The 16,168-nt window shown below is 48.2% G+C and overlaps 1 protein-coding gene across 1 annotated transcript in view; it reads right to left on the reverse strand.

The window, feature by feature from the left end:
• Positions 1-292: 292 nt before the first annotated feature.
• PAPPA (pappalysin 1) overlaps positions 293-16,168 on the reverse strand; it is a 180,306-nt gene continuing 164,430 nt past the window's right edge. Inside the window, exon 22 of the mRNA XM_010397645.4 lies at positions 293-6,135. Within this exon, the coding sequence (XP_010395947.2) occupies positions 6,028-6,135 (108 nt within the window). The 3' untranslated portion in view covers positions 293-6,027. The remainder of the gene's footprint in view (positions 6,136-16,168) is intronic.

Below are 16,168 nucleotides of genomic sequence, written 5' to 3' on the forward strand. Positions count from 1 at the left end.
TAAAGAAATTCTGTGAAAATGATTTTAAAAACATCATGAACCAAAAAAAGGACAACTGTTAAAAACTGTATTGAAAAAAAAATAAATTAGATGAACAATTGTGTAAATATAAATTAAAAAAGATGACAATCTTAATAAATAAGCTTTACTATTTACATCTTTATATATTGCTTGGAGACTTAAATTAGATCCGTTAAAAACAAACGAACGCAAAATAAAACCCAAAATTGGAGCAGCAAACGTACAGGCGTGAGGTACAGAATTAAGGGTTGAACTGTATCTTGCTTGTTTCTTTTTTTTTTTTTTTCTTTTCTCTTTTATACAGTAGACCAGTAGAATTCTTGTGAAAATAGATCCTCAGCACTTCATTGGAGTATTGGTTGACGTGGCTTCCAAAAGGTGCCAAGAAAGATTCCATAATAATAATAACAATAATAATAACCATAATAATCATAATAATTATAATAAAAAGATACAATATGATACATAAATATGGAAGAGCAGTTGGTAATATGAATACATTTTTCTCTAGACGAGATCACAGTTTTATTTGTAAATATTACACTGATATATATATAATATTACACATGTAATATTATATATATATCATATATATATTTATATATATATTTATATATATATAGTACGGCTCAATCCTGCTCCCAGTGAAGTCAACAATTAAAACCTGTGTTGACTCGATGGGAGCAAAATTCAGCCTCTCATCTGCAGACAGGTACGTAATTACAGAGGCCGTACAATGCAAACTCCGCAACGGTTCCAATTCCCTCTTGAATTGCTGGTGAAATGTTTCATTAAAGCCCTGGTTCTTTGCACTCAGAAGATGGAAACTGGTGGCTGAAGGTGGCCTCACCAAAAGAAGGAAAAACCAAAAGACTAAAAACTAAGCCAGAATGGGAACCAAAGAAATCTTGGACTCATTAGCTCCGCATCTCGACCCAACAGGACTAAAACCACCAACTAGTAGCACCATACTCCTCATCAAACGCCTGAAGCCAACCCAAGCTCTTGAGTGTGGCCTCAGAGGAAGTGATTCTCATTCTCAATGAATCTTGGATGTGTAGATCCGGTGAAAAGCGGAAAACTCAGTTTGCCAAACGAAGACAGAAACAAAACATTAAGCCTCACTTTTCTCCTGCTGAAAGGAACATGGGGGTTTGAACCCCCCAGGTGGCAGGAACAGCCCAACACCAAATCCCTGTTGCCCAAATTGACTGTAGCTCCAAGGAAATGTATCTTGGGCCACCTGGACCTGCTCCTGCTGATGTTCTGCTCATGCTCCCACTGAACTCAGTGGTCAAGGTCTTGCAGGGAAATGGGACAGTTCTGGGGGCTTCAGTGTGCCCAGCATATAAGGTCACCTGGAGGCAGGAGTGCTGCTGCACCCTCAGCAGGGAGATGGCCTTCCCCAGAGGATGGGGTAACATGTAAAAAATGTAAAACAAATCGGCTCAGCTGCACCACTGAGACCAAAACAGGGCCCACAACCATGAAGATATCTAGAGATACCTAGAGTGTATCTCTGCCGGTCATGTGGTCCTCTCCCAGTGATACCAACATGCCCATCAACTCTCACTGGAGCCTCCAGGGATTGGGCAGGGGAGGGCAAAATGCTGCCGAAAGGCTGGGAATTTCCATGGCATCCAAAACAGTTCAAAGGCCAAACTTCCAGCTCTGAAACCCCCCTGAGCATCCCAGCCTCGGCTGACTTCACCCCATCCCCTCCTGTCTTCTAGCTCGGCCTTGAATGGGCACAACGGGCTGGAGTGTGGGAAGGGGGTGGTCAGCACCCCGCTTCCCCAAAATGGGAATCACCTGTCTGCTCAGGTAGCAGCTTTATCCTTCCCCCTTCACTCCCAGTCTCTCGCAGCTCTCCGGGATTCAGACTGTGCAGTGCTTCTGAGTGCAGTAATTAGAGCACAGTGAAATACTGGTTAAATGTGTATGTACAGTTGGATAACGTAAAAATAAGCACAAATACACACTTAAAAAAATAATCTGGAAAAAAAAAAAAGCCAAACTCTGCCCCCTCCCTCCCCCCACAAACAACAATATACCAGGGGATAACCCCTTAGCCTTAGTTCCTGGACCTATCACAACGCACGAGGAAAACAAAACCAGACAATGTTATAAAACCTCACGGTACTTCTAGGGAAATCTACACTCAGTATCTAGCTCTCTACTCAGCTGGCAGAATCGGTGTTTTCCTTTCAAACACACAAAAATAGGCTTTGCTCTTCTTGGATTTGGAATATGCGGGTTTTCTTTTCTTTTTCTTTTCTCCATTTTTTATGGGGTTTTGTTGTTTTCTTTTTTTCTCTCCTATTCCTCTCTGTAAAGCCTCACATGTTATTTCTTTTTTTCCCCCACTTGAATCACTTGCAGCAAGAAACTTTTGTTGGCTATGGGGCTTTCTTTTATCTCTCTCTTTTTTTTTTCCCTTTTTTTTTTTTTTCTTAGACACAGGTAAAACCTAGAACAAACCGACAGTTACAACCAAGTGAAACCGAAACCGGAAGGGAGGTAGCTGGAACCCGATTCCAAGAATCCTCTGGTGCCATCCTCCTTTCTCAGCCTGGGGGTGACAGAGGAAGATGCAAGAAAAGCAGGAGGACACCAGCTCAGCCTGTCTGCTAGAGGGTGGGGAGGGAGAGGGGTAGCAGCTGATTGGAGTTTCCCACCCCACCGTGCACCATTCACCGCTTTCTGCTCCAGCTTTCCCTCCTGCTGGCCATGGACATCCCCCACAGCCTGGTGGCCCCACATAAGGTGCAGCCCTGGCTCACTATCTGTGACAGAGAAGATCTTGGCACTAATGTGAACTGGACTTCATGAGCAGCTAAATTTCACCAGCATGAGCACCCTCTTCTCCTCCCCCAAACTTGTGGTTTGATGTTGTCCTACGCTGCCAGCTCAGTGGGTGGAGGTGGTGGGTGGTGTCCCTCTCACCTTCCACCCAACAGCCACCACAGTCAGGGAGGGTCTTTCCTAGGACTCCACTGGGCAGTTGAGGCCCATACAGTGATAGATGACCCAAGGATTCAGCTGGCCTTGCCCAAGGTTGGGAGCACAGGGGACAAGAGCTGAGCAGGTGGCCATTCCCCATGGCTCCCCTCTCAGCATCCCTCTGGGTGCTTGGTAAAGCACCTGGAATGTAGAGGGGATTTGCCCCAATGGAAAAAAAAAAAAAGCCATTGGATTTAACATGACTCAGGGCAGAACTTTTTCTACTCCTGATCCTGTCAGCCCTTCTGGAGGAGATGGACAGTGCCAATGTGGCAGTTAGAAAAAAAAAAATCAAATAGCAGCATGGAAAGCCTTCCCGTGGGAAAGGGAGTTGGGGCACACCAGGACTGCAGGAGGGAAGCTGAGGAGTGAGGCTGTGCTGGTGAGAAGCCACCGTCTCCCTTGAGCTGAGGTCTCTAGCTCAGTAAGCAGGGGCAGGTCCTGGCTGGCCAGAGGGGCTCAGCTGGCCTTGAGCTCCTGCGAGCCCACAGCAGCAAGTGGCAATAATGTCTGTACAGACCTGTCTCTCCTGGGCACTGTCCAAGTGGGAAAAGCAGATGGGAAATCTCCTCCATGCTGAGCTCCACACTGGGAAGGGCATTTTCAGGATGCACTCAGGAGCTGAACTGAGTTTCACCCTGCTGGGATGAAACCCGGGTGCGATGGAGAGGGGGAATCATGCCGAGATGCCTCAGGCACTGAGGACATGATGTGTTGTCAGTCTGAAAGGCTTTTGGGTTTGTGAGCTTTTCTGGAAGGATGGGTGGCACATAAACAAACTGCCAACAGAACAGGGGAGGGCAAAGGGAGCAGAAGGAAGCAGCAACCTTTGCACAGTTATTTACTTCCCATATTAGTTAGAAGGCAAGGGGCAAAAGTGGAAGCTTATGCCACTGCTCTCTAAGCTGAAGGATGCTCAGTCTAACTCCATGGAAGGAACCCTGATCCCACTGCACCTCCCTTTCCACTACATCTCTGCACAGAGAGGACAGAGCCATCCACACATCTCCCATGGCCAGGCCTTCTCTAGGAACAGCTGGAGCTTCACAACAGAGAGCTCCTCACCTTCTTAACGACTATCACCTCTCCAGGCCTCTACTTTAGTTCTTGAGATTCATCTCTGGTTTATTCCAATAGAAACAACCCCAACAGTGGGTAACAAGAACCTGGTTCCTTGCACCTACTGCTCTATCAGTTTTCCATTTCTAGTTCTCCAAACCATTTTTACATCCATCCCCATGAGCTAAATGACCCCTCCCCTTACCATTCTGCCTTGCTCCAGTGCCTAAATGTTCAATCAAGCAGGAGTTAGAAAAAACCTTTCTGTCTTTACCTAGTAGATTGTACAAGTCAGGACAGTCCCGAGGAACAAGCAAACTTAACACTGGGAAGGATGCTCTTTTGGATGTGTGTCCTTCCTAGCAGGAGCTTGAAGCAGCAGACACATGCCCAAGCCACACTAGAAAGACCTCTGGGATTTCCCTGGGATGGGCTGCAGCAGCAGCAGCAGCAGCAGCATTGGATGCCCTGGGTATCTCAGTGACTCAGTGTAATGAACCCCGTGAGGAAGGGAATCACCGAGGGTCTGGCACATGTTCCACTCTGGGCTGAAGTAGGAGGATGACAGGGAAGTGTGAGGTCTGCTGCAGCTAATGCCCTTCTTTCTGAAAGATTACAAGCAGCTAAGCTCCTCGTCTATCCCAAGTGTCTGACCCACTGGCCTGGCAGCTTAATACTAACAAATATGGCCAAAAGTCTAATACTGTCTCCTGCGGGCCTTTCCTCATGGCAGGTGTCTCCTCCTCCTCTTCCCCTCTCCCAAGAAAACAGGAGCATGAAGCGGTTGTCAGATACAGACCACCATAAGAGTGGGGTGGAGGAGGCCTAGAGAGCCACTTGGCACGGTGGAGACCAGAAAGCAGATTCCTTTGGCTGGCTGGCTGGTGTCCTGTTTTCTTGCCCCAATGCTGAGGAAGAGACCAGAGGGTTTGAAAGGCAGGTTGTAGGTAAGCTTTAAGGCAGATTGTTTGGTTGCATGGGGTTGTTTTTCACCCTGTCCTGACACAGTAAGGAAACTATTTGTATGGGACATAGCAGCAGGAGTAGCAGCAGCAGACATGCTCAAATGACAAGGGCGGGCGCGAGTTCCCCTCTCTGCTCCTCGGAAGCTATCAGCCATGTTCCTCAATGCCAGTCCTTAGACTCCCCACTCCCTGACTCCACCATGGGACCACCTGCCCAGCTCCACACAGGAACGTCCCAGAAGCCCTGCAGGCTACAACAGGGCTTTTTGTTGGCTCTTTGAGGGCAGGGGGAGAAGGAGGAGCTGTACAGAAAGGCCACTGCAGTCTGCTGAGCTCCCTGGCTGGAAGTAGCATTCCTGTGAGGAGCAGACGCATCCCACATCTCGAGCTGGCTGGGCGCCTGGCAAGTCACTTGCCAAGAGGCCCAGCCCTGTGGAGATCCCACCCCAACCACAGTGCCCCGAGCATGCGATACCTTGGCATTCAGCATCAGAAAAGGCTCAGCTTGGAGTCCTCCAAGAGCTCAGCCTCTTCCATGAACGGTCCGAGTTGTGAGTGCTGGGGAGGGGAAAGTGTTTTTGCGTTGATCATAATCTCTCACTCTTTCTCTCTCTCTTTCTCTACTTATTTCTATAAATATGTGTACATAAATAGTTTGTTCCTCGCCTTGAATCTAGATATGAACTGTTCAAATTAGATGGGCATAACATGCTGTTTTGATACATGAAAGTCATCTCGACTTGACTCTTGGTTGTTTGTTTCTTGTCATCACTATTTGAGATATAATTAATACATAAACCCCTACTTTGAGTTCTCCTTGGACAAAAATTAAAGGCAGACTGGTTGAATTCTAAGGGTCCCTGGTGCAGAAATGCCATCCAGTTAAGCAGCTAAATGTTAAAAACGATACCAAAAGGGATGTGGTGTCTCTCCTAGCCTGCCTTGAGCAGTGTGGTCCTCCTTTCCACGTCACTTGGCATTACCCAAGACTGAAGCCACGGAGGTCTTTCTGGTTGTGCTCTTGGGCGTTGGGGTCCCGGCAAGCACACTCTCCTTGTAGGTCACAGGACATAGGAAATGGTGTCACCTGGGAAGGAAGCCAAAAACACAAAGGCATGAAGGAAGGAACACACCTACAGCAGCGTGGAGAACAAAAAAGACCTCTGTGGTGAAATCTTTAGAGATCAGCTGCAATCTTCAACTATGTTATTTTTTACAGTGATTTATGTTAGTGCTGAGCTGCTGCTGCACTGAGGCTCCCAAGGCCCTGTGGTTTGGGTGCTGCTGCTTTACTTAAGTCCATTTGTGCACTTAATTATGAATGTTCTTGGGTTCAATTCCTCAGGAGCAGAACCAAGCACTGTCTCACAGATCAGTGAAGTCCAGCAGAGACTTCTCTGAACACCTCTTGTGTCTGAGGTCAGGAGATGCAGCCAACGGGCACTGAGGCACAGCAAAGGAATGCAGTGGGGGACGGCTGCATTCACCATCTGTTATCTCTCTGTGACCCCTCTGGAGAAGCGTGGGAAGGAGCTGAAACAATAGCCTGCGATGCCTGGCCACTGAAAGCTGATTTGGGCCTCTTGCACCACAGTATTCACCTGCAGAAAAGGGGGTGGCAGTGGGACAAGCGTCTCACTTGCCCTGAAGTGAATTCCCGAGAATTTCTCCCATCTGCACAGACTGAGCAAATGACCTCATTCCCCTCCTTTACACTCCTTCAGAGGCAGTGTCACAACCTGTTCCAACGTTCCCAGCGAGGGCTGTGTGTGTGCTCCGTCTGCTCCCCCCGGCTCTGCTGCCACACGTTCACTCTCCCTTTCACAAACTCTTTTCTCCAGGCTATGACTCCTGAGTCTGCCTGTTCCCTGTGCATCACCCACAGCACATCTGGGAATGTGGACCCAGCATTGTGCTGTCATCTCCACCTAGACCTTCCACACGAGTCCCTGCCTGTCCCTCTCCAGGATGCCTTTCTCCTGACGCACACAATTTGGGAAGGAGGGGTGTGGAGCTTTGTTTCACAACTGGGGAGCCTAAGGCAGGGACATGCTGACAGAGACACTAAATAGCCAATGCTCATCACCAAATCAGGGCTTAGAGAGCCTCTTCCCCTTGTTTTTGACTCCATTCACAGAAGACCTGACCCTCCAGGTGGAATAGGGTGATGACTCCTCATCAAGCCATGTCCTTGGTGACTTACGAACTAAATAACCAGTGAATAATCAGAATCTACAATTGCGCAAATATGGAGATTGCAAAGAGAAGAAAGAGTCCAAAAAGTTAAAAGCAAATGAACCCAAATAACTGGCAACTAAATAAGTTTATAAACTGCAGAAAACAGTAGGAGCTTGAGGGTCACTTGATCCAACAGAAGCCAGCCCAAGCAGGATTGTCTCATATCACGGTGTTATGAATATTCTTAGATAGGAACACAGAGAAATCTGCAAACAATGGGGCTTGGGGAGGAGGCTGAGGATGGATTGTTTAATGACTGAATTAAAATACTGGAAAGGAAAAAGAAAAGATACATGCAAAATAAAAATTGAGTTTTTCTGTTCAGTGTAGAAGGAAACATTTTGGTTTAGATTATCTGCTACATTTCAGGTTTGACCTTTCCCTTCAAGACAAACAAATAAAAAAGGCTATTTCACAGCAAAAGTTATGTCTTGAAATAAAAACTTGTTTCACTTAGAAAATGCTCAAACAAAACATTTAAGTACGCCTGGAGTTTTCCCCTATTTTTTTTAATCCTGAATCATTCAGTTCAATCTGGATTTGGCAATGATTTTGACTTAAGAAATCCTCCCTGTTGTACAATGAAGCTACTGGTTGGAGGCGAGACCTCGGAACCTGATTCTTTCATTTGTCTTCATCAAGCTTTTTCCTCTCCCTGGCCTGGATTCCCTGTTTGCCTGTAACAAGCTGACAGAGGCGATTAAGTGGCCTCTTCATTCAGAGGAGAGACAGGGAAGGTGGATCCACACTTTGCACTGAACACAGGTCAACCACACACCCAATTCAGGCATTTCAGTAAAGTGTCTGAAATTAGTGGTGACAGCCTACTGCACTTTGTCTCTGCTGCTGTCCAGGCTTAAGTGGGATGTGCTGCAGGCATGGAGATCCCAAACATGCTCCCATTTCACCTGCAGGAACATCAGAGCCAGGAGAGAGAGCCCTGCATGGCTCTGCCTCCAAACCACCAGCTCACATTCCCCTCACCTCCTCTGTGCTGAAACAGCAGCCTTAGACACCCAAACTGGCATGAGTTTGATGTTGCCATAAGTGCTCTACCTCCTTCATTCCCTCTCCTCCCATTTCTCCTGGTGAATCCCTCATTTTCCTCTTTGCTTTATCACAAGCTGTGCTCAGCCCTGAAGCAACCTGGAAAGGTGCACATAGGAGACTGGATTGCTGCTGCATTACAGCCAGTTCCTGGGGAGATGCAGCCCCTAGAGAAGAAATGTCTGGCTGTTTATTGTCTCCCAGTAGTGGTCACGGACAGAGGAGCAGAAGCTTTCTCTGAGGCAGAGCTGTGGCCCCCAGAGCACACAGCTTCGTGGCTCGGCAGCAGTTTCCAGCAGTGGGTAGCCTGATGGAGGAGGGTTTCTTCCTGATCAGATCAGTCTTACTCACTTTATGTCCCTTATGAAGGCTTTTTATGCAATTCGATTTTTACAGTGCTATTGTCCAGATAGATGAATTGTTTTGTCTTATGGCAGTGAGCTCCAGAGATCAGTTTTCTATTATGTGAAAAGGCAGAGATTTCTATGGGTAATGAGCACAGCCACTGTCATATTAGACATGACAAAATTCTCCAAAAACTTAGCAGTAATACAGGGTTTTCCACTTTAAACAACATTTACAACAAATACACATTTGACTTCCCCAAGGACCTGATTTCCATAGGTATTTAGGGAATCTAACCCACACACAGAATCTTCTGGGACTGTCTGGAGTACCCAGCTCAGAGAAACTGTAAAGCCCCTTAGAAGAAGGACTGTCTGTTGCCTTGGGCTCACACAGTGACAGCCCCTGGAGTACACAGCCATGAAATAGAGCTGCTGGATGTGCTAGAAATAATAAATGCTGAGCCTTTCACTGAATGATAGCCCATTTAGGTGTGGAGCCCAGATATACATACTCCAAGATTAACTACCTCTTTTCTTTTTAAACAGGTCTGTGAAAGCCCAACTCATTACCAGAGTACACGACCTGCATTGAAATTTCCAGATAGACCCATTGTAGAGCCAGGAGTGAGGAGTCAGCTCCTCTTCCTTCAACACTCCAAGCCCTGCATTTCACCTACATCCATCTCCCCATGCAGAAAACATGGAAAATGTATAGGAGGGCGAGAACAAAAAGCTAAAAATTAAGCTTAGGGCCTGTTTTGGACACCTGATGAAGTAATGCAAATTATTGTATGCTCAGACCAGCTAAAATAGGATGAAAAAGACATAAGTGAAGAACACAGCTCCACACACCTACACACACAGCACTTGGAGATGATCCAGAACAGTCATGGCACTGGATCAACAGTGCTCAGGGGAATGTGAGTCACACCAGAACCACACCGGACCACAGACTATCCATCATCGAGAGAAAAGAAACACCACCTCCATCATTCCCATCACCTGGAGTGTGCAGGACATGACACATCCTGCTCTGAACCTTGTGGAGCAAGGGCAGCAGGTGTGGGCTTATAGGATGGGCAGGAGGCTGGCACAGACACCCAGGTGTAACTGACAGGAGATCCAAAAAACCTCGACCAACTCACCACCATCACTGCACTGTGCATGACCTCAGACTTCCTTCTCCACCAAAGCATTAAGCATCCTTTCCCACACTGAGTGATGAGACATTGGATAAAACCCAAGCTGCCTCTTAGAAACAGGACTGGATTTGTCCTGGATGCCATGCTCCCAACTGTGGGAACAAAGAAAACGATGCAACAGAGCAGTGCAGAATCAGGATGCAGGTCATGGAACGAGTGAGAGGTCATAACTCCTTGCTACATGAACCTATCTGAAGAGGCTGGTGACATCCCAAGGCAGATCCCTGCTGAGAAAGGCCAGTCTATAGGGAACTGGTGGGAATGTTGACAGGAGAAATCCCAGACAGGCACAGGGAGGGATGGAAAACAGCTCTGCAAAGGCTGTGAGCTTGTCCCTCACAGAGTCTGGTATCAGGCTGACCTGGCTCTGCCTCCTGCCTGTGCCTGGGGTCGGCTCACCAGGGCAGGCAGGATCGGGCCCAGGGAGGGGGAAGCAGGGGAGGAGGGCTGCAAAGTGTTGGGAAACAGGCTGTTGTTAGATTTCAGCCCCAAAGTGTTTGCGAAATCTCCCAGACAGGCCTCACTGGGGCTGTGGAGGCCCTGCTGCAGGCAGAGCCTCGGCAGGCAGTGTGGCCTGGGAGATAAGTGTGGCAGCCTGTGCTGAGTGTCACAGTCCTGTGCCTCCCCAGAGCCTCCCAGCTCAAACACCAGGGAGTATGCTGTTCCCTGACAAGGCCCTTGTGGGATAAAAAAGCATCTTGGAAGGGTCTTCCCAGTGGTTTTCAGCATTGAGGTCACCAGTTTGAGATAACACAGCAAGAGTGAGCCCCCTTTTAGCTCTGGGCACTAGTATGTGGGCTCACACCTAGGGCACTGCTCTAGAGGGCCTGGGAAGACTAAGCTGCTCTCCATGCAACGTATGCAGTTCTAAAAGCTTGAATTTTTGTTAACTACCCCACCATAACTGAACTTTCCCCCAGTGAAACCAGCAACCATGGTGTATCAAGATGTAGCTCAGCTGAACCCAACAGATGCTCTGCTCTCTCCATCGTGTGCGAATCAGGAGCAGCCTCACCAGAACCAGTGGGAGCAGAATGGCCCAAAGCCAGCAGGGATTCCCGGGAAAGCCCAGCCCGCATGGATCCCGCATCCCCGCCTGCCGCGGAGCAGAGCGAGGGAGCCCGTTTGCCAAACCACACGAAGCTCAGTTGCTCAGCAATCAGCTGTGCTTCCTACTCTCGTGCTACTGATTGTGCAAACATGAATGTAATTAGTCTAAATAATCACCAAAGATTTAATAGGAGCCAGACCACCCAGAGGCCAAATAGCTGGCGGTGGAGCAGGGAAGGTTTGTTCGCTGTTTTTTGTAACACTTGCTAATGAAGTGAGGTCGGATAGCAAAGCAAACACCCTCCACCAGCACATCCCCTGGGAATGCCGTATGTTGTGGGAAGCCCCACGTCCCTTGAAGCCAAGAACAGTTCTCTCAGGATAGGCAACATGTGCTACTACCATCACTGCTTTTAATTTATCGACGCCTGGAAAGCCTCCCTGAAGGATTATGAAACCAAGCTCTGAGCCCCAAAATAAGCTCCCATCCCAACCAACCCTGACTGGAAACGCTCCTGTCACATGGCAAACAGCTACAGCCACTGAGCCTGTGACCGAGGGCTGGTGGGGAAGTGAGTTCACCCACACGTCGGGGAGAACCCGCGTGCTTGGAGCGCTCAGCCGCTTCCAGAGGCATGAAGCAACACTCAGCATTGCAGCCTTCCTCCCTGTTCACCCACCATTCACTGTATCTCCCTGGCTAATTATAGAGCTGACAAACACACCCAGCTGGGGACAGGAAAGGAGTTGGGAGCAGCATCGTGGCAGGAGCATCAGTTCTTCTGGATAAACAGAATTTCCTCAGCTGGGGTGGTCGCTTAAGCTTCTAATGGCACCAACTGCCTCAAAACCATGTTGTGACAGTGGAGAAAGATCTGAGATTCCCTAAGACAGGTCTGTGTTGCAGTCAGAGAGCTGGGAGAAGGTGCTTATTTCTCCAAGATACCGAGAAGTGGTTATTTCTGTTGGCTTAGGCGTAGGAGTGCAGACACATCCCCCCCTTCCTGGGGAGACAGGGACAGCCTTTGGAAATCCCTGCTGGAGCCAGCAGCAGCCCCTCAGTTCAAAGTTCCTTTCTTTAGGCCTTGAATTCTCGGCCATAAAGTCTCTGAAGAGGTTTTGATAACTCGCCTATCTTTTAGATAAGCAAGGCTTTGGATGAATCCCACACGGCCCTCTATCTACCACAAGTCCTCATTTGTTTTCCGCCGAGGCACTTGCTGGTTTTCCTCTCCAAGGTGTTGGACAGAAATGTCAAGAGGCTGAAGGGACAAGACAATTTTTCTCTTTTTTTACCAAGTGCTATGGGGCAAAGCAGTTGAAGGAAAACCTGAGTGATAGCTGAGTGAGGCAGGTTTTTCTCATGGGAGCTGTAGGTTTAGCCCTTCTGCAACAAAAAGGAAAGGCAGACAGGAAAGACACATGGAAGTTCACCCTTACAAATGGCTGAAGTTGAGGGAATTTTAAAACAGTAAATTCAGTGTATTTAAATCCACAGGGACCAGACTGAAGGACCTTCAACTAGGCAAATCTGCGATCTGAGTCTGGAACAAAGTACGTAAGCAGAGCCTAAAGAAAGACTTTTCTGATTTCTGCGAGGCCTTTTCTAGACAGCCTTGTCTAGGGAAAACTTATAAAAGGGAAGGGGAAGAAAAGAAGTGGAGGAGACAGTTACTGGAGAGAAGATTTCCTGAAATGAATCAGAGGAAACAGCCAGAGCCTCTCCCAGCAGTGCTGCACACCCCACGAGCTCCTCGCAGGTGGCCAAGAGCCCAGAGACAGCCAGTTATGCCCAGGTTATTTACTTCCCTCACTTTGGCAGCGTCACGTATGTAATGTTTTAGAAAATAGTGTCTTCTTTTATCTGCAGCAGGATACAAAGCGAGAAGCAGCTTCCTAGAGCAGCCAGGCAGAAGGGAGCTGGCAACCTGTGCTGGGTCAGGAGGGGAGGAAGATTAAAAGGAGATGGGATTTTGCTTTGTCCTTCACGGAAGACTTTATCCCCTCCAGATACACAACAGAAGCTTTCTCTCCCTTGGAGGTTGGCCGGCAATGGCCTTCCTGTCTCTCAAAGCTGCTCCTGGGTCATGCACAGGGCAAGCTGTGAGCAGCACGGCCCCGTCCTCTGCCCCAGCAGCAGATCTGCCATCAGCCCCCTGCTCCCCGCACAGCCTGCCCGTGTCCTTGCTTCCTTGGGTGGCACTCGTCCCTGTGCCAGCCCTGGCTTCTCGCCCGCTGCAGGGCGACGCTCATCAATTAGCGCACAACAAATAATTAAGCTGATGAATGTCTCTTTTTCCTGCTTTCTGACTGCACTTGCCTCGAATTTATGCCCAGATTATGACTGAATTTATTCGTTGCCGCTTGTTGCATTCAAAAGAGGCCTTTAATGATTTCTTTTAAGCTCTCCAGCCTGATTGTGAACAGTGCAGGGCAAATACTCATTATTTCCTATCTAAGCAGCAGTGCTGATTAGTCGGTGCTTGGTCAGATAAGTCACACTGCTCCATTCCTCGCTCGCTGATGGAATCCACAAGGTCATTCACTGCTGATGCTCAAATGCAACGGGAAAACATGGGATAAACATGGAAGTCCCTTGTGCATTTTCACGGCAACAAAACGGGAGCATGCAAAATCTCACATTAAGTAAGAGGGCTCAGAATTAAAGTGAATTTGGGTTGAAGCATTTTGCTTTTAGGCAGCCTGTTCACAGCACCGTGTGCAGCCGAAAGTGTGTTTGGGAGGGTAGTGGGACTGCAGTGAAACTTAAGTCTTGACAGTTTGCGGACACTAAAGATCTGAAGCCAGCTCTTACTCAACTGTTAACTCCTGAATCTTCACATGGTGCAATGTTAATCTTCAGCCCTTTCCCAAAATAATGTGTGGAGTTGCTATGTTCTCTTAAATGTGAACCATGTGTCACCTCAGCAATGGCTGCTGCAGGGAAAAGATGATAAATCTAAAGCTTTTAAAATGTCCTGTGACATTTTGGGAGAAAAACAGGTGTTGCATAAATGTTGGACATTTATGGGTAAACTTGCAGGGGCTTTAAAAGACTGACACATCTGCCACATAGTATGTAACCCTGAAAGAAAAGGAGCAAAGCAGTCTCTTTCATGTGTCTCGCTCTCTCTACAACCGTATGAAAATACATCCTCATCTGGTATTGGAATTAACAGAGCTGGACTCGCCCCTCCCTATGTCTCCTCCAGGTTTTTGGCTTTTACACCCAATGTGTATTTTAAAACTGTGCCTTTTTAAGTAGGTGGCAAACTGTGCTGGAAGGATTTGGTATGCGGAGTATTTTTATTCAGCTCCCTTTTCTCTCACCTTTCATTGTTTTTCCCTTTGGAATATCTCCTGTAACGCTCCACTCATAAACCTCTTCAAAGGGAGGGCTGTATTTGAACAGCCTGGCCTGAAATCTGGTCTCAGTCAAAGGCCTCAGATGGGAAAATAACTGGGAGAGCCAAGCCCCACGGCCCCACGGCTGCTGCTGCAGGTGTCGGCAGCCACTTTGCAGGAGCGAGGTTCTCCCGCTGCCTGCTTGACTCTGACCCCACAGCCCCCCTGGCTGGGTTATTATTCCCCCTTTTACCCTATAAATGTAATAAACTGTGACTTAGCATCTTGCTTTTAGTGTGGAAGATCGAAGGAGAAGGTGGTTTTTCTCACTTCTCCCAGGCATCTTGTTCAGCTCCTGGAATGTTGTTGGTGTTTTGGGAGAGAGGAGGAGAGTCTGGAAGCCGAATGCATGCCAGAGATGTGATGGACTCTGTGTCTCAGCCCTGAAACTGTGTGATCTCTAGGATGGAGCATTCTAAATTGCCAGGTAGGGCAAGTCTAATTCCCCCAGTCACAACAATCCAGTTCCCAGTGAAGTCTGTGAAAGCAGACTTAACTCCAAACAGCTACAAAACCTCCCCCTCCACGGGGAAAATCCATCAGACGTGTGACCAGCTGTCTGTCTCTGACCATTTGCCCTTTGTATCGAGCAGTTTTAGCACAGAAAACAGTAACCCAGTGGGCTACAAAGTGCTTCCCCTCCTTGGGAGGTCACTTGGTTTCTGGGTGGCAGGGAAGCAGCAGATATTTTGAGCGTGAGTCGCCTGGCTGGTAAGTGTTCACAACTCTGTGCAGATCCCACTCTGTCTCAACTCCCTGCCCAGCAATAAATTCTGCTCCCAAACCTTAATCCTATCCCTTCCCCCCTCAATTCAGCTCTCACATCCCTTGTGTTTCAGCCATGCCCTTAGCTCCTGTCTTGATGGGGCTGGTTTGGGTCGGTCCCCTCCCAGGGACCTCGCTTTTGTTCCTCTGACACCGCTTGGGATTTTTCATCGCCTGCTCTCCAGCCTGCAGGCAGTGAGATAAAGTTTCCCAGGCAGGCTGTTTTGGGAGGAGAAGACCTACACCATGCTGAGCTACCGGGCACTTCCAGCTCTGCCCTCCCGGCTGGTGGGAGGTCAGCGAGCAAGCTGTGCTGCTGTTGGGCTGCTCCTTCCTAGGAGGTGGAAAATCAGCCAGAGATAGGAATCTCTTCTTGGAGACAACTGAAGATGAGCCACTGTCTGTCATCCTGCTCACCTCTTCAGTGGCTGTTTCACCAGGGAGCCCTGTTTGGGCTCTCCATGCCCTACTCCACCCGTGTGGAACAGAGGAGCTCCCCTGCCTGGGCTTCCCTGCACTTGGCTCCCAGGACTTCTTTTAAAAGAAACACCACGATGCAGGGGAACATTTGTCCAAAAAGACCACAGCTAGGGAAACCACCTCTTTCCCTGCATTTTCCCCAGAGGAGAACTTAACTCCTTCCACTTGCCAGGGCATGTCCATCTCCCTTCCCCGTGTTCCCAGGGGGACCAGAGAGAGCCCACAATGCTGAACCAAGGAAAAGAAGCCTCAAGCCAAAGCAGGCTCCCCTGCAGAGAGGACCTCCTTCCTCAGCTGGGTGACATGGATGGTGCCATACGCTGAGCCAAGTCCCCTTGGGTTTTATTATTTATTAATATGTACCGGAATCTTAATGTAGCTGGATTTTTCATTCCATTCTACACTCAAATCTTGATGATAAGGTAAAATATTTACCTGGCACAGGCTAAAATTTGCTTTCTTTTTTGAGGGGAAACTAGTTCTAAATACCTCCTGGTTAGAAACCTATAAAATGTTGTAGTGCTCCAAGCCACAACCTCTATCACTCCAGTCATTGCCTCTGTCAGTGGCCAGAAATGTGTGTTAA

The sequence above is a fragment of the Corvus cornix genome, chromosome 17 (genome assembly GCF_000738735.6).
Source record: "Corvus cornix cornix isolate S_Up_H32 chromosome 17, ASM73873v5, whole genome shotgun sequence".
NCBI classification, from domain to species: domain Eukaryota; kingdom Metazoa; phylum Chordata; class Aves; order Passeriformes; family Corvidae; genus Corvus; species Corvus cornix.